Source organism: Neomonachus schauinslandi, chromosome 8 (assembly GCF_002201575.2).
Source record: "Neomonachus schauinslandi chromosome 8, ASM220157v2, whole genome shotgun sequence".
Lineage (NCBI taxonomy): Eukaryota > Metazoa > Chordata > Mammalia > Carnivora > Phocidae > Neomonachus > Neomonachus schauinslandi.
Window position 1 is genome coordinate 86430673 of NC_058410.1, and position 19310 is coordinate 86449982.

At 37.3% G+C, this 19310-nt stretch overlaps 1 protein-coding gene across 1 annotated transcript in view; it reads right to left on the reverse strand.

The window, feature by feature from the left end:
• ADGRB3 (adhesion G protein-coupled receptor B3) overlaps window positions 1–19310 on the reverse strand; it is a 709573-nt gene that overhangs the window by 13064 nt on the left and 677199 nt on the right. Inside the window, exon 30 of the mRNA XM_021691966.2 lies at window positions 11056–11091. Coding sequence (XP_021547641.1) covers window positions 11056–11091 — 36 coding nt within the window. The remainder of the gene's footprint in view (window positions 1–11055; window positions 11092–19310) is intronic.

The window sequence follows — 19310 nt, forward strand, 5'->3', positions numbered from 1 at the left end:
ATACTCTTATCTGTCATTTTCTCTATAACTCCAGGGAGGCTGTCTTTGCATTCTTTTAATTGTTGATACGAGAGAAAAAGTGATAGGTTGTATAGTACTTTCATGAAATTTCAGATATTTGAGAAAACATCAGGATGTGAACCACCTGTATGTTTTGAGCACCTACTCTCTCCCAGGCACTCTTCTAGATTAAATACTTGGGACATGTCAAATCTAACAGCTCTGGGTCTGGACAAACTTGGATTTAGATCTCGATTCCACCACTTTCAAATTGTGTGGTCAGAGGCACAAAATGTAATCTCCCTGTAGTTCCAGTTTTAGCTGTCAGAGTAATCTTACAGGGTTGTTCTGAAGATTTAAAAAGGGATACACATCACTTATCACTGGAGGACACAGTTAAGAGCCACTTAAGAAATGGTAGGCATTATTATCTTTCTCAATCCTCACAATAACCCAGGGAGGTAGGAGTCATTATCTCACTTTGCTGATTAGAAGACTGAAGCTCAGGAGGCTAAAGTAGAGCTCCCAAGCTCCCATCAGTGGTGAGACAGTTGGAACGCACTCTGAATCCAAAGTCAATTCTCTTTGCATGCTGCTATCTTAGATACATCCCATATTCAGGGAGCACCCTCCTTTAGATTACTCAAGCTTGTGATTATGCCCTATTCAGATGGAAAAGCGGGTGAAAGAAACGGGTGGATTAAATGCCTTCTGTCGCAAGCACATAAACTGGATATCGATCACCCTGCAACTATCTCATAGTACTGCAATTATCTTTTGAAGGGCTGGTCTCCATATCTTGTCTCTGAACACCTTGTGGACGGTGACTTTGTATCCCTGACACCTAACACAGTGTTTGATATTTAGCAGGTGCTCAATAAATGTGCATGGGATAAATGAAATCAATGAGATGGCATATGTATATAGGCCAGGGAAGGTGCCTACAACATGGAAGGCTATCAAAAATCTTGTCTTCTCTCCTTCTATTTAAGGGGTCTCCCACCTGATGAGGAGACTTCTTTTATTGGCCCCAGACAGGATCCCTGCCTCCTATTTCTGATCCTATTGTGCTCTCTTATTTTCCATATAAGTTGCCTATAAAGGGCCTGCAGGTGGGTTTGAAACAAACTGCTTGGAAGTTTTCTTTTCTAAATTCAGAAGTATGAATCACAGAGTTGGGATTTAAGTCTTAAGTACAGATAAAGTAGACATTACTATATGTAGACTTTTAGAAACAGAAATTGTTAGAAAAAGTTGGAAAATATCCCAACTATAAATTTTAGATTATGGGGCCTGGAAATCATGTTGATAGAATTTAGAAACCACTTTGCCTAAATTACCTTTTCTAGCCTTAGGAATATAGACACCTATGCTCTCATTGTTCATATTTACTAGTATAAACTTACGGTTATTTTTCTTTTTTGCATTGCATAGGAGTCCTCAATCCAGAGTGGGCTGTTGAATACTAGTTTGAAGTGAATGAAAACTAATGTTAAGGAAGCAACACACAGTGCAGGAATTAATCTTGACTCCTGAAGCTGTACTGTAAAAAGGGAATGATTTATGTACCTTTCCTTGGCCAGAGTCCCAGAGTATCCCTAAGACAGAACCTGGAGCCCCATGGACTGCCTGATATTACTAGTGTCTAGTTATGTTTCAAGCATGTTTCTATTTGAATAAATATATATACACAGGACTTAAAGGATCTAAAAAAACCTGAATAAGGTATGTATTATTTTTTATTTTGTCACTGTCACCCAAGGATATACTTGGGCTGCAAATATCTGCAATAGTTTAACTTAGCATTATATAGAAAAGATGGATGTAGCATAGGACTGGATTGCTCAAATGTTTCCTCTCAAAGTGTGCTGATTGCCTAATAGAGTGCACTTAACTGCAGGGGATGGGGGACAAAGCAGAGAGGGGCCTATTATGAGTAAGACATTTCTTTGAAATTGTATGCTTTATATTTAGAAAGTAATACAAATTTTATCTTCTATGCCATAGCTTAGCTGTGTTCATAACAATATAAAATTAATATAAAATATTTTATCTTACTTATATTCCCCCAAATCTACTGAAAATTCAAGTCCCCACAAAAATGGGCAGGATTGGGCGCCTGGGTGGCTCAGATGGTTAAGCGTCTGCCTTCGGCTCAGGTCATGATCCCAGCGTCCTGGGATCGAGTCCCGCATCGGGCTCCCTGCTCCTTGGGAGCCTGCTTCTCCCTCTGCCTCTCTCTCTGTCTCTCATGAATAAATAAACAAAATCTTTAAAAAAAAAAAAATGGGCAGGATTATCCTGGATTTATGCCTTCTTGTGCTCTCTGCTCACCATCACCTCTCCTCAGTTTGAAAAGCATGGGTTTACTGGATGTGTGGGGTTCATTAGGAACTTCAAAAGAACATTCTAAGGTGTTTTTAAGAGGTTACATCATTCCATGGAAGAATGTGACAAGGTTTATTTCTATGTTTTTTGAAGAGAAGATAAAAATAAATACCTCTCTGCCCGTATATTTTTAACATGGAATGGATAATACTGTCTATTGCAGTTTGAGATGTTTGTAACTGCACTCCTAAGAATTCCTTGAGATTCCAAGACAGATAGTTTAAACTACCTGCCTGATATTTCTGATTTAACATCCTATTAGGCACCTTAGTCCCCAAAGTATTAAAATGCAACTTGGCCTAACTAGATGTCTGCTTGATTTTCCTAGATCTGTCAAAGATACTACTAGAAATCCAGCTCAGACCTGTATGATCCCCTTTCTTCTGCTCCCCTATGTTCAGTTAAGGACCATACTCCATAGATCTTGACTGTGCCATGTCCCTTCATTCCTTTCCTTTATGACCACTTCATTTTTCTTTCCTGGACTAGTCACTTCCAAATTTGTATTTCAACTTCCTCATTCACCCTACTCCAATCTTTCCTTCCTATTACTGCTCCAGTCATCTTTCTAAATTCCAGATAAGAGCAAATTATTCCTCACTAAAAAACAGAACACAATAGAACGTTTTGGCAGCTTTTAGTAACAAATTAGGTAAAAATTCCTCCCTTGGGGTATGAACTCTTTACTATATGGTTTCTAAATTACTTCCTCTTTTTATCTACAGATATCACGTTCCAGTGAATTTTAATTTGCTTCTGGTTTCTTGAGCATGCCACACCTCAGCCAACCTCCATACCTTTTCCTCTTCCTGGAATTTCTACCTGCCATTCATCTCCTTGAGTCCATAGCATGTAAATATCTTTGAAGTCCAGTGTGGCTCTCTTTGAGGTGTTACCTCCCTAGTCCATTTTCTATATTGGTCTTTTCCCCAACTTAGATATACTGTTTGATAAGTTTTTCTTAAAGCAAACTGGACTAATTTCAATTTTAAATTATTCTTTACATAATAATTTATCGAATGCCTACTATCGTGAAAATGAATGAAGGAATCCTCATTCAAAATGGAAGAATCCATGAAGGGAGAGCTCTCATGCACTTCCACTCATCACAGTCTGCATAACCAGCAGGAAAAAGATTCTCCCTCAGCCTCCCAACAGCAAGCTGCCTCCACCTGCAGTCGATGAGAAACTGCTGCCACTTCAAAATCTCTTTTGGCCTCCAATGAACTTTTGTTCAAAACAACCCCTTGTAACTTCCTCCTTTCCTCTATAAAAGGATGCTATCCCACTTTGTTATCTGGACTTGCTTCCTGTTTGCCATAGTTTACATGTGCCAAATTACAATTCCTCTGCTATTCCCAAATAAACTCATTTGCTGCTCAGTAATATTTGCTGTTTGATTTTTAAGGTTGACATTATATGGTGTCAGAAATGGGACCTGAAGGCGATGAACCCGGATAACGAACAACTCCAGGCCACTGTGTATGGTAGCCACTTCAGCCTCTTGCTCTCTCTCTGAGTCGTCTTTTTCCTTTTGGCATGGTAAGCCCCTTGTCAGAGTCAAGTTTCCTCATTTTGGTTGAGCTCTCTGACTTTATTCTTGAAGGCATCAGCCTTTTGGTGACTACTCATTTGTTTGCTGAACCTCTGGTTTTAAAGTATGGGATTCACTATCCTTTCAATTCTTTACTGAGGGTTCTCCTTCTGGGACCCTGGCCAGTTTTTGTGTCCAAAACTATGGCCCTTCTTCGTGCATGTTCTTAGCCAAATGGACCAACTTAACCAAATATAATTTAGAATTCCTATGCCACTGTGGAAAACTTCTGACCTCCCAAACTTGTTTTTCTCAGAACCAAATTAGAAGACCACAGCTGTAAAATTAAACAGACTAAATAGGATGCCTATTTTAGTTGGTACCTGGAGTCTTCCAAAGGTATCCAAGACTCTAAAATCACCTCTTTGCAAAATAAGGTTTCTAAATTAACCATGACACACAAACAACTCACAGTAGACAAAAGGGGTTCTGAGGCCACTTTTTCCCTTCCCTCTCCTTTTGTCTCCAGTACCAACTTCCTCTTTCCCTTCTGCACCACCCCCACTTCCTCATCTAGCAAACTATGGACCATAATTAAATAATTTATTAAACCCAGAGAAGATCCTCAAAAGTTTTTATAAATGGATTACCTCCTGAGATTAGTGAATTAAAAAAAAAACAAAACAAAAACCGTGACGTGTCTTCTGGGGTCTCTTTTTGCATCTGTGTGTTTACGACTGTCTAACATTATAGATATGGTATTTTTCTACTTCTGGGTGGTATTGCCAAAGTTAATTTATGAAAGAAGCCCTATTTAATTGGCTTGAAAATGAAGCACTTTTAAATTAAGTTCTCAGAAATATAACATACACTAACCCAAATATTTTTCAGGTTCACATGATTTGGGAAAATACTTGATATAAAAGCTAGTTTAAGGTTGTTGGTTCAATTAAAATGTGTGTCTTTAAAGTTCTCAGCATTAAACATAAAACTTTTGTTCTAGTGAGGTTTATTGAAGTGCAGTAAGTTCATGTTATTTCTTTTACAAAATTTGTGAGCAAGAAAATAGCTTAGGCTGACGGCTAGTTGTCTAATGTCTCATTACGTTTTGGTGGGTAATCTAAACATAATTGTTACGAATAAGTAAGTTAAAATAAATGAAAGTAAGATAAAAAGTTTTTAGGTAAACTTTTTCGTTTCCCTAATACATTCTGGTAACCTTAAAGTTTTGCTAAGTTAAAATAAATGATGGATATTCATTGAATATCTACATCATTTCTAAATAAGGTAGAAAATGGACACCTTAATTACTGAACATAGGTTTATCCATTTCTGGCTTCTTTTTACAGAGAGACAAAAGATATTTGGGTCTATTAATGAACATGTTTTGTACCACATTGAAAAACTGTACTAGAAATTACGAAATGTATTCATGAATTGCCAGCCTAAAAAAAAAATGCTAATTTAAAAGATAGTTCATAATTGCTTGCTTAGTTTTCACTAAAACTTAAGACTTCTAAGGGTTAAGAATTCTAATTAAGGTTTCTAAGTGGTAACAATTCTAATTAACATATGTAATTAAAGCTAGTAGACATAATAAGGGAAACAACTCTATACAAGGAAAATAGGGAATGTTTTTTGGTTAGAAAAGGTATGAGAAAAAAAAAGTATGAGGTATGGAGATACATTTCTGTTGAGGGAAACAGAAAGGACAGACTAAGATGGACATAGAAAGCTGTAGAAGGTCTGTGAAAAAGGAATCTTGGGAAAAATTTTTATGTATAATCAAGCTAGATAAAATTTGTTATAAGGGTTTAAAAAATAACCTTTAATATTAATAGTATATTTATGTAAAATTAAACCTTAATTTTTCTTTTACATGCTAAAAGGACAAATTTTTCTTGGACTTTTGATAAGAGATTGTAAAAAGTTCTTTATCTTTTAAAGTAATCTGGCTTAAAAAAAAAGATTCTATGTTTTGTTAAAATTTTCTGTATTTGCTGTCTTTATCAGGTCTTTGATTATGTAAGTTTTAACTGGAACTCTCTGTATTTCCCTTTTAACATCTTCCATTTTTACCATAGTTAAATGGATGACTGTTATTTCATCAATCCTATTTGACCAAGTGTTTTAAAACTTTTTGATATTTTTGATAAATTTCTCCAAATCCAATTCTAAATAGTCTTTTTGACCTTGAACTAACTTTGGGTTTTCCAAGAAGTCTCTCAAATATCTCAATAGATTTGTTCTTTCTCCTTACAAAAAGAGAGAGATTAAGCCCTTTAGGGTTACTTGATATGTTAAATTACATGAGAAGCTTTTTTTTTTTTTAAAGATTTTTATTTATTTGAGAGAGAGAATGAGAGACAGAGAGCACGAGAGGGAAGAGGGTCAGAGGGAGAAGCAGACCCCCCGCTGAGCAGGGAGCCCGATGCGGGACTCGATCCCGGGACTCCAGGATCATGACCTGAGCCGAAGGCAGTCGCTTAACCAACTGAGCCACCCAGGCGCCCCATGAGAAGCATTTTCCAGTAAGTGATGATAAGCCATCTCAGGTTATGTTATGCAGGTGAATGTTAATATAAATATTTTAAGAATTATATGAAATTCCTGGAAATCTGATGTCTTGGTATAATGTTATTGGCCATAATTCCAGTTATTATCTTAAAATATATGGAAAACCAAATTTTTTTGTCAACTCCATTATAATGAACTTGCATCATATCTTTAATAATGGGCATTTTAGGTCTTTTGTCATTTACAGGGAGTTATAGTTTTACTCTGATGCTTTTAGAAAAGTGTACCTACAGAAGTGATTTGTCTTCAAAGAGATTCACGGGAAGAGCTCAGAAAAAGTACAGGTTTCTGGTAACTTTGAGATCATAAATTGAACTGGGTAAAAATTTCCAGAACTAATGTAAAAACTAGATTCAAGTGGAATAAGAATAACATGGTATTGAATGAATGGAGGAAGACGATTATCATTTTTATGACTTCTAGTTTTCAAACACCACTGGTCCTTTAATGTTTTGCTTGCTACATTAAAAGGAGCCCTTTTACTCTTTTCTTTAAAACTATCTATGAAATACAGCAATTTGGTAAAATATAACTTTGTAAACAAAGATGAAATATTTACTTTTTCTCCCTACCTGATCCCTCCAGAATTTTGAAACTCTTGAGTACTTTTTCACATGGCAATATAGTTATTTACATAAATACAATGGGAATCTGTTCTCCTTGTAATAACAATTGGAAATATTGGCTACTTTGCCAAGGCTCTGGATTATTTTGAGAGAGATGTCCATAAACTCAGATTTGACAGGGCAGTTTTTAAGGAACTAAGGCTACTTTATGGAGCCAATAAAGCTCCTCAAAAAAATCGACTTGGCACCTTGCTTACAAGGTTCTAGCAAAGCAGTCTTAAAAAGAGCTTATATGGTCAATCACTGTTATTGCTAAACTTGTGTAAATAGGCCAAGTTTAATGCATACAAATTAGTGTTACTGTGATTATCTTTAGTAAATATCAGGGGAAGTATAGAGAGAAAAATTATGTTTGCACATTTGTCTATATTAGATTCTAATCCTGTTATTAAACTGTACTAGATCCTGAATTCTTCTGGTTTTCTCAAATATCTGCCTACCACTCTCCAAACTAATGTTTCCAATTTTTTCCCATGCTTCTGATTTGGAACAAAGACAGCCCTTGAACCTCCTTGAAAGGAACTATATATACCAGGTCCTCCTCATTACCCAAATGACAGCCCGACTTCAGGGGTTTGAATCTTGGACGTACATCCCACAGCTAAAGATGGCTGCACCTGACATCTGGTCTTGTACAAACCCTGGAGATTTTCAATCAAATGGAAGAGAAGTAGCAGACATCAAGGCAGACTGCTTCCACTCAAGAGACCACATCAAGACTTCATACTTTAAACATAAAAGTCTGTCTTTTTCCCCTTCTTTCTTTTACCTTGACATTGGCCTGGAAAAAATAAAGCCATCACCTGTATCTCCTAGGCTGTTGCTAGGGGGATAAACTCTGGAATTTAGAACTTTTTTTGGGGGGGGGCTAAGAGAAAACCTGATTCCTGACATCTGATCTATTTAGCTGGTTACTTTCAGGTCTGGGCTTCTCATGTAGGACCTTATACAAACTAGATTTATTTGAGAGAGAGAGAGAGAGAGAATACAAGCGTGAGGATGGAGAGGGACAAGCAGACTCCACACTGAGCATAGAGCCTTATGTGGGGCTCAATCTCAGGATCCTGAGATCATGACCTGAGCCAAGCCAAAATCAAGAGTGGGACGTTTAACCAACTGAGCCACCCAGGTGCCCTCACAAACTAGATTTATTATTCTGCTTCTCTTTGTGTATTGTTATAATCATTTAAAAATGTTGTGCCTGTTGCCTGTTAAACCTTTGCAGAAATAATCTATCCAATAGGGTGATGCTGGCTCAACATTTCAAAATGATCTCTAATACTTACAGCCTTGATAAGATATAGTCTTTAAGTGGGAAATGCCTGAGAGTTCTCCTTTCTATCCCTTGTTACTCAAATGTGGCCTTAAATGGTTTCCATTAATCATGCTCTTTCCTTCCACAGTGGGACATGACAACCAGGAAGGGTCCCTCCTGGCACCAAGGGACAAAAATCACTAAATATAGAAAACCTGACTCTTGATCGGCAATGCTTTCAAGCTTCCTATTTTCCTTTCCAGGCTTGCATGTCCTGAATTGCAATTCCCAAATAAACTCATTTGCTGCTTGATAACCTTTGTTTTTTTAATTTGTTCAATTTTTGAGGTTGATACCATATACTAGATCTCTGCTTGGAGCTGAGAATGCAAATCCAGTAAGGAGTTTGGTCACAGAATATAGGGATATCACTATAGTATTTTCTGTATACTTCCCTGAAAGAATTGATGTTACATCATTTTGACTAGTCAACACTTTGCTCTATTTATTCCTAAAAACGCAGTATTTTCTTGGAGATCGGCAACATGAAAGGACTTCTCCCCAGGTATAACATTTACTGGCCAATGTTTTATGGATGTACGAGTTGAGAGAATATTGTTATTGTGTACAGACTTTGGGGAGTGTATATGGCCTAAAGGGAAGATAGATATCTTCAGGAGCCCAGGAGACAAATTTGCTTGTCAGTGGCAAAATGCCTACATTGGCCACAGTGTGTTAAAGCTTATGGTGTGGGAATTCGGGGACTAGCAAGTAGTTTGATATAAACAAAATTTATCCAGCCTGATTTAAAGCGGAGGGAGGCAACTCTGGCTCTTCATCAAGGACCATCCACAAAGTACAAATATATCGTATTAAAATTTATCAGCATTTAAAGCTGGCAGTAATTTTTCTGAACACCATCTATGAGGTTTCTGCCACATACCTACAGTTGCACACAGACTAAGGGGAGTGGTACTAAAAAGTTTGTAAAGAAAATGTAGTATCTCAAAGTGTCCCCCCGGCTCCCAATTTTACGCTTCTAGCAATCATGCGGTAACCATTGTAATTAAAGAGCTAACTACCCAAGGTTGTGTTGCAACGTCTCCCATTACCAGTAAATGTTTTGATAATACCATGGTTGGATGTTGGGATACTAAGCAGCAGGAAAAAAGCATCTGCTTAAGGAATCTGCTACCAGTTGCCACAGAAAATATATGAAAAAGGAATAGTTTTTCTAATGCTCCAACTGACCCAATATGGTAAGAGTTCTTTTCAGAGCTTCTGATTACATAGCTTTGGTTGGTTGCATTGAGGCCTAATTTTAGATCTAGGTTTTTACTATATTTTGTCACTGATGCTTCATGGATTAATTCCCACCTCCTTTCCTTTGTACTGACACAATTTACTGCTTTCAGGACAAAAAATATATACACAATGATCCTCTATTTTGGGTGACCTAAAGAATGGAAAAAAAAAAATCTGTCCTTTAAAAGGCAGTAAAAAGTAAAAAAATGAAGATTGCTGAGTGTTTTTTCTTTGTACCCTAAAACTTAGGATAGAATGAAGTTTTTATCCCATGCCAAGTTGCTACAACTGAGATGCATCAGTAGGAAATTTTGCCACATAATCATTGAGGTCAGATTCTTTATTATTACTTTGTTTCTTGTAGTGTGAAATTTTACTAAAAAAGGCCAGTTCTCTTTAGGGTAAAACCAGAGCTTGTTTACCAATGCAGTAAATAGAAACAGTTAAGTCTCACTTTTGATACCTGATGTATATGGCTGAGCTACAACATTCATCTACATAAAATGACTGATTTAGAAGTTTCCATACTCTAAAAGGTTTCCATAATTTTAGGAATATCAACTAAGATTATCAAGTTCTATGTAAGCATCAAAACAGTACAAATATGCTAGAGAAATTTATAACGTATTATATCCAATTATGTCAGCAGGCTATGAATCATATCCAATTATCAAGATGCATAAGTGCCTTTTATGTGACACTCAAACATCATTAATTTTGTGCTTAGCATAAGCTGCTCAAATGGTATGATTTCAGTGATTTCTAGCATCGATATTACAACATCAATATAAACTCAATGCAAATTGGAAAATGAACATCTTCATCTTGTTTATATCTGTGAAAAGGCATTTACTGAACACAGGAACACATTGAACAACACTTGCTATTGGAAAAAAGAATCTGGAATGTATCACAGAGAACCTTAATAATAGGAATCAGTACACAAGGCAATTCCAGAGAAAGCCTACATAACCAGCCAAAGCATTCTCGGAGGCTCCGTTTTCAGGTAGTTACTGAAGTAAAACCAATATAATTGTTACAAATATGAAACGAAGAGACTGACATTCTTACCTCATACCAAACTGATCAAATTCAGTCCTCACCATAAATTGCCCATTTGTCTTAGTATTTATAAAATGGATTCCTTGTTTGGAATATCTCAGTTTAGCATACATCTAAGTCAATTAGAAGTTAAAATTTTTTTCTACAAGTAGTTTTACAGTATGGATTCTAATTAAAAATGTTTGACTTCTCATTTAATTTTTAAAAAGTAGAACTCCTACCTACTGCAGAGTAACATGGTTAAGTAATTATATGTCAATCTTGAATTCAAGCAATTAAAATTATTTTAAAAATCCAGAGAAACTTACCTCAAAGTCAAGGTCTGAATATCGTGATTTTCTTCTCTGTTAGATTTTTTTTAAAAGAAGAAAAACCAATATAAAGTTATGTTTAGTCATTCAAATAAAATGAAAATTATTATTTTCAATAAAATGTCCTGCATCTTTGTATTACAAGTATTTTCTTCACAGAATATGTTGAAATTTTTATGATTTCAAACTCTTTCATCCATATTATTTCATTCTTACTTTGAAGAAGAATATAAAAATAGAGTATTTCTCATCTTGACCTCTTAACTAATTTTTCAGTAAGAATTTTTTAATATAAATTCACACAAAAATTTCAATCTTTAAGGAGACTTTAGGTCTATTATAGCAAAGCTATATTTTTTTACTTTAGAGACACAAAGGATTAAAAGCCATAGGAAAAAATCATCTAGTCATCTCAAGACTTCCCACCAGCCTATCTCCCGGCTTCATTTCTACTAAAATCTCTCTGGCCTTCTGTCTGAGTCCTAAAGTTCTGTATGTCTCAACCACAGACTTTTTTTGGTATTTAGTAATTCTCCATGATAGGAAAGTCCTAATTGCTAGTTCTTAGAAACTTAAGTATCTATTCTAATTCAGTAAAAAAAAAAAAAAAAAAAAATAGTCCACACCCCCAAGAAACATAAATGTAGATGTCAGTATCTCAATGTTCCTCTATGGCTCCAACTCTGTTAAACAGCTCCTGATTCTAGTTATAGATCAATACGTATTAGTAAAATGATTAGGTGATAAGCCTGATAAAATCAGGAAATATTAAACGAAATTAATGTGACTCTATGAATATTAGTGTAGGACAGGTACACTTAGCATGTGCTCAGAGGGATTTGATATAGAAGGAGATATCTGGTAAATGTAGAAAGGGTCCTCCAAATTTTTAGAGAACAAAAGGAGTTTCCAATGAGGGTTTTTTTTTTTTTTTAATTTGGATTTTTTTTGAGGAAGTGGGGGTGAAACAAAAAATAAATATTAAAGGGCGCCTGGGTGGCTCAGTTGGTTAAGCGACTGCCTTCGGCTCAGGTCATGATCCTGGAGTCCCGGGATCGAGTCCCACATCGGGCTCCCTGCTCAGCGAGGAGCCTGCTTCTCCCTCTGACCCTCCCCCCTCTCATGTACTCTCTCTCATTCTCGCTCTCTCAAATAAATAAATAAATCTTTAAAAATAAATAAATAAATATTAAAAACAAGTAATATTTAGGCAGTTGAATATCATGTAAACGTTTCCTTTCTCTTCTGCTATCCCATTACCTATCCCAATACCTACCTTAAGTTCAAAACGTATCAGGGAATCCTACCCATGATAGTTGATTCTTGTAACTGCTAAATAGTAGAGACATACAGGCACTAATGTAGTTTATTGAAAAACCTGCCTACGTTTTTGCAGCTAGAGTTACACCGTCACTGTAGAACCAGAGCCTCCCTATGAACCAACTCCCCAAAGCATGCTTCACTAGACAGAAGGGGATATACTAAAAGATTTTGTTAAAAAAAAGTCTAAAAGTTTTGAAATTATTTGATTTTGGTGGAGCTGGATTACAGAATCCAGTCTTCAAGTATGATCAAGGAGAACACTGAGAAGGAGACTGCTTTATTAAATGGCAATAGCATGTTGATGTCATTTTGGTCCTTGTCGCTGGCATCACCGTAGCCTAGCCCTGGTGACATCCTGGAAGGAGAAACGTGTGCAGGAAGGCATTTAACCCAGGCCTCCTTTGCCATCTCCCGCCACTATTGTTATCTAACTGCGATGTATAAATATCAGGCTCCCATGTGGCACATCACACTTTGCTGCAATATGCCATACTGAACGTCAGTGTTTCCATTCTCCTCTTGAATGCTTTGCCTTCTTGGCACTGTGACTTCAGCAGGATATTTTTGTAAGTATACGTTAAGCAAAATTCTTTCCTTAATACAGCAAAATGCAAGCCTGGGAACAGTTTTAAGAAGTTACTATAGAACATTAATCATGAGCTTTGTGTTCAATTTGAAAATTAAATAGTGAGATCTTATGAAAAATGTTCAGCTAGCCAGCAAGTAAGAGACCCTTCTGCTGCAAGCATTGAGGGGTTCTTTGTTGCCAAAGGTCGTAACAACCATACGTTGCTCTGTTTCTGAATGCAAAGCTGTGTAGCCTAAGAACTGGAAATGCTGACGGACACATATCACTAAAGGCTCCATATTTTAGTAACAAGAACAAAAGATGCGACCTAGAAGAACACCAGAGATTTCGCTTCTGATGGTTGATGTCACCTATGCACCTATATTGATATAAAATATGAAAAAGAAAACAGATATACTCCTATAAATAGATTTCTCGCTCTTCTATTGAATTCTATGAAAGTTAAATTCTAACAAAGTTATAGCATAACTAGCAGCCTTGAAGGATCAGATGAAGAAGTAAACAAATGAAGCACACAGATTTCAATCTAAAGAGCTTAAAGATGATGGTGGTGGGGATAAGCAGTGAAGACTTAAAAATTAGAGAATGGGAAAAATGTGGCAGATTTTCAGAGCCCATGAAAGGTTAAAATTTGTGTTCTATAATTCATATCCCCACAATACTGACCAAGTGTACCAACCTTTCAGTTTATAAAGTGCTTTCACATTTGAACATGCTACCTGCCCTGTGGGATGGTCAGGAAAGTATCATTTTTTTATATCCATTCTATGAATTAGGAACACTCCAGACCAGTGTAGTTAAAATGACTTGTTCGCTTAACCTGGGTAGTAAGCAAATGAGCTGGGATTCACACTCAGGTCTTCTGACTCCAAACCCTGTGTTTTATCCACTCTCTCCCACTACTAGCTCAGGGGTAAAAGTCGTAATACTTTGTAGTCAAGATGCCTGTGATATTTTATTGATTGTTACTGGAACTCAGCAAGAATAACAATGCAGGACCCAGTCAATCCAAGGCTGACAGCAGTGGGACACAGATGCTTTCTAGCCATAAAGTAAGTTCAAGCAGATTAACTTTTGTCAATTTTATTTTAAAAGAGAAAAAAAAGCATCAGCATGATACTTTTTTGAGAGAAAATCTAATGGCAATGTAAAAGAATTTGTGTTGACTACAGTAACTTAAAAACCATTTGAACATGGGATACTTTATGAGCAATGATACAGTAACACATAGTAGCTGACCTCCACCTCCATGATGTGTCCCCCATTGCAAAATCCTAGTTTATCTTAAAGAAGTATCTGGCACTGGGAAATTGTGGTGTAATGCAAGAACCAGAGTGTTTAATTCTGTTATCCTTGGTATACATGCCGTATGTTGTAAAGTCTTTCAAAGCACTCAAGTTTGTGGAAACTGTGACTGACTTACATGTTTATTCAAATGTCCCTCTGAGTTTGCTGGGAAGTTATTGAAAGGTATAAAGGTGGTTAGAAAAAGTGGTTATGTGTTTAAAAAATGAGAATCTATTAAAAAAAGTGATCAAGGGGTGCCTGGGTGGCTCAGTCATTAAGCGTCTGCCTTCAACTCAGGTCATGATCCCAGGGTCCTGGGATCGAGCCCCGCATTGGGCTCCCTGCTCGGCGGGAAGCCTGCTTCTCCCTCAGCACTCCCCCTGCTTGTGTTCCCTCTCTCGCTGTCTCTATCAAATAAATAAATAAAATCTTAAAAAAAGTGATCAAGACATAACAATTTTTCTGATTGACAACTGAAGAACTGCTACATATAAATTTAAAATAAGCCAGGGTGGTGTTAAAATATTTTATGAAGATCTAAATCCCTCTGTCCATATATATCCCCAACTTCTCAAATAATTTGATACAAAGCATCCTTTTTGTCACAGTAGGTGATAAAAAAAAAATCTCTTCAGTTCTTCTATGTGGTTTCCTTTTCCTAATTTTCCACTTAGAACTCATCCTAACTTGTATTCTATCCTCAAAACTCCATTAATATTCTTCTTGTCAAGGTCTCTGATGAGCTGCATCTGGTCAATTTCCAAGGTCAACTTTCTGTCCTTAGCTTGCTGGACTCTCAGAAGCTTTTGAAATTTAATCATTTCCCCCAATAAAACAAATGATCTTAGCTTTTCCTCTCCTCTCCCCTCCTGTTTGCTGTAGCTCATTCTCAAGTGTCCTTTTGCTGGCTCTTCCTTATCTCATTGTCTTCTAAGTGTTGAGGTCCTGAATTCTTTTTTTTTTTTTTTTCATCTTCTCTCCTGGATGATAGCATTCATTCCATGGTGGTAAATACTATTTAAGTTCCAAACACTCTTTTCTTCTTCATGTCTTTCCCATCACAGAAAATGTCAGATATCTAGTTGGTCAGGTCAGAGACTTTCCCCCATCTCTCACCCTGCACATCAAATCCACCAGCAAGTGGTATCTATTTCACCTCTGAAATCTCTCTTCATCCACCTACTCTTCTTCTCCATCTTCACTGTCACCTCTATAGTCAAAAGCATTCTCCTGTCTTGTCTGGATAACTTCAGTAGCTCCCTAACTGTCTTCCAACTTTCTGCTCTATCCCCACTCCTAATAATACTGGATCCTAATCCTTTCCCCCAAACCATCGAAGGGATGGGTGGATGGATGGATGGAGAAATGATCATGACAATCTTTCACTTAACAGTCCTTGTTTGCTTCAATTGTTTTACAAGGCTCTCTAAAATCTGTTTTTTTCTTCCTATGCCAACGACATCTTAAGGAGCTCACCCACTGTTACACAGGACTTCTAATCCTGTGAAAATATTCCAAACTCTTTCCTATCTCTGTATTACAGTTTCTTTTGCCTGAAACATCTCAACCTCCAGAGAGATCCTCATAAGCCATGTTCCTTCTTAACTTCACCCCATATAGCACTGTAGGAGGCTTAGATCACCTTATCAAGTCTCTCCCTCACATTCCATGGTCCTTACCCAGCTTAGTACACTCTTTTAGATTATTCATTTGTTACCAGTTATTTCTCTCTTCCATAGGGTTTATTCCCCACAGGGATAGGATCCACAACTGTCTTGATCACTTTTATATCCCTAGCATCTACCAAATGGCCTGGCACAATAATTCACAAAATTATTGATGAATAAGTAAAGGAGGTACACTATGGCAGCTAAACAAGTCCAAAATAACGTGACTTGTTTCTTGTTTTTGTTTTGTTGTTGTTTTTCTTATTCTTTGGGAGAATATGGATAAGCAGGCAGACTAAATACACAAAGAAAACCATTATGGGGGTTCCTGGGTGGCTCAGTCTTTAAGCGACTGCCTTCAGCTCAGGTCGTGATCCCGGCGTCCCGGGATCAAGCCCCGCGTCCCGGGATCAAGCCCCGCGTCCCGGGATCAAGCCCCGCGTCCCGGGATCAAGCCCCGCATCGGGCTCCCTGTTCGGCGGGAAGCCTGCTTCTCCCTCTCCCGCTCCCCCTGCTTGTGTTCCCTCTCTCGCTGTGTCTCTCTCTGTCAAATAAATAAATAAAATCTTTAAAAAAAAAAAAAAGAAAACCATTATGAATGGATTAGTTGACAGTGAAAAGGATCAAGACAATTGAGGGGAATGCAGGCTTATCACTAATGGAAGGAAAAACAATTCAGGATGATTTAAGAGTAAGAAAATGTACAAGAGTATGAGGCTACACAGAGGAATACTTAGGAAGTATATGCATCGAGGCATCTTTCCTTATCTAAATCCTCTAGAACAATGAATAGTTTCTCAGAGGGAATAATTCATTATTTGTGTCACTTCAAATTAAACTGGACCAGACACTAGAGAATTCACTGCAAGGGATAAATTACAGTGACTAATAAATGGCAATATGACTGCCATTAAAAGTTTTATTATAGAGTGAGCAATGAACATACTCAAGGAGAAAGCTTTGATACCAAATCCATTCAAAATATCTGTGAAAATAAAACCTGAGGATAATTAATTTTGAAAAATGACTTTTATTTCAGCTAATTTTGTTTGCATGCCTGCATAAAAGACAAAATTCCCTAATCTAGGAGCAAAAACAAAACACTAAAGAAGGGCAAGCCTTCCTTTCATCACAGCTATGTGAGAACAAAATGTAAAAAAGAAAAAGTGGCTTCTGGACAAAGGTCAGTTCTGTAATGGTTTCTGTTAGTGACCATCTCCCAGCTCCCAAGTGAGGCCATAATATTTTGTCTAAAGCCTGAAATATTGATTTAATACAGCATTCAAGCTTCTTCACAGAAATTCAAGATATAATGGTAATGAAATAATAACACAACCTTACATCTGAAGTGCTTCTTTCAATTTTCAAAGGGTTTTCACATACATTATCTAATTTGCTCCTCACAAGAGCTTTATGGGAGGCAACTGCGATGTGACATGACAGCTAACATGTTTTACCTTTAAAAACCATTATGGTGAGAGTTCTATAATTCATGACCAGAAAACTGGAGTATAAAAATGTAGCCTAGAATGGTGTCCCCTTCTACCCGTTTCTAAATTGAGGGAGATTTATCTGACAATGTTTTCAGATGCAGTTAAGTTTATACCGAAATGGTCAGAAAAGCTGGAGTAGCAAAACTTTCTGCTCCTGATAAAATCATTTTGTAACCTATCTAATCTGATTAGCCATTAAGGGTTTCTTCATGAATAAGAAAAATTAAAACACAATTTGTCAGGAGAATGAGAGGAACCACTTAATGTATTTTCATCTGAGCAAAGTGTTTCATAAGAATTCTAGTGATAGTGGAGCTGAGAAGCCACATACAGGATCACGAGGTAACCCAGAGATTAGCAGAAGTGACTATCCCCCAGGCTGGACAAAGGGAGATGGCATTGTGACATAAGCCCAGGGGCTGAGACACCTGGCCAAAGCCAGAAGCGTTAAGAAACTGCAGCTAAAGAGACACAAGATGGTGTCCAAAGCAGAACGAACAGGGGAGAAATATCCTGGGATTCTGCCCACCTCCAATCTCTCCCCAGTGCCTCCTAGTGGCCAATCACTCCCAGTCAGAAGCACAGGAACCTGCATCAGCCTTCAGTGACACAGGGGAAAAGGGTGCAGAATGGACCATGTGCCAAACAGGCCCAGGACATGCATACAAACTGAGAAGATTTTTGAGTGAGGGAATGTTTATTATTTAAATCTAACAAGCTACAGGCTGTGGAATAAATACCAGTGTTCCAAAGATTCAAAGCAAATACTGACCTATCTTACAATGACATAGCTAGAATTTTTTAAAAAATAAATAGGACCACAATCCAAAATTTAAACTATGTTTCATAGTCCTCAAAATGGCTTAAGGACTATGATACCTTAATATTTTCCCCATCTGCTCCACAGCACCTAGTGGTTACTTGCTTTTTATACACACCAAATATCAACACTTTTTTTTTTCATTAATTGAAGGTGAATGACTTAAGTGCTGATGACAGTTTAATTTTTTTTTAATTGTTTTTAAAAACATTTATTTATTTATTTTAGCGGGGGACAGAAGGAGAGGGAGAGAGAATCTCAAGCAGACACCCTGCTGAGCGCGGAGCCCAATCTTATAACCTGGGCCAAAATCAAGAGTCAGATGATTAACTGACTGAGCCACCGAGACACCCCTGACAGTTTTATTCTTCTTAACCTTAAAGCATTTAGAGGACATTGAGGGCTGGAGCCATTGTGAGGATTTCTATCATATTAAAATTCTAATTATCCCATAGTTGTGGAAACTAAATCTTTCAGAAACTACAATTTCGGAATTGCTCATCAAGCCCATCCTGCGAATGGATACAGATGGAAGATAACACATTATTAAAAAAAAAAAAAAAAAGGAAGGTAATATTGGGCAGGGAGAAAATCTGGATAAGCTTTTATTCCAAGAAACTTCATGCATTCATCAAACTTTTTTACACTCAATAATTGGGGGGTAGCTAAACAAACTCCTCTGAAGGCTAGAGCCTTTTCTAATGGCACTGCATTTCAGGGCTGGGGAGCCTCCCTCCTTTATTGCCTCCTGCTTATTTGAATAAATAATTCTACACACTCACCCACTCTGGCTTTTGTTTTCTTTCCCCTTAAATCTTGTTTCTCCTTGCCTTCTCTTTTCCTTATGCAAACCACATTCTGTGCCACAACTGGTAGCTTTTATCTTCTTCTCTTTCTCCCCCCAACCCCACTTGGCAATTTGTGAATACCCACTCCTCTGGAGGAAACTTCCTGAATTCACATGAACATCAAGAACATTATTCCTGAAAGGATTCTGATGCACCTGGCCGTTCTCTGCTGCTGCAGTTTGCAGGGCTGGGTGTTCCTGTGGCTGTGATCGTCCTTCTTGCTCA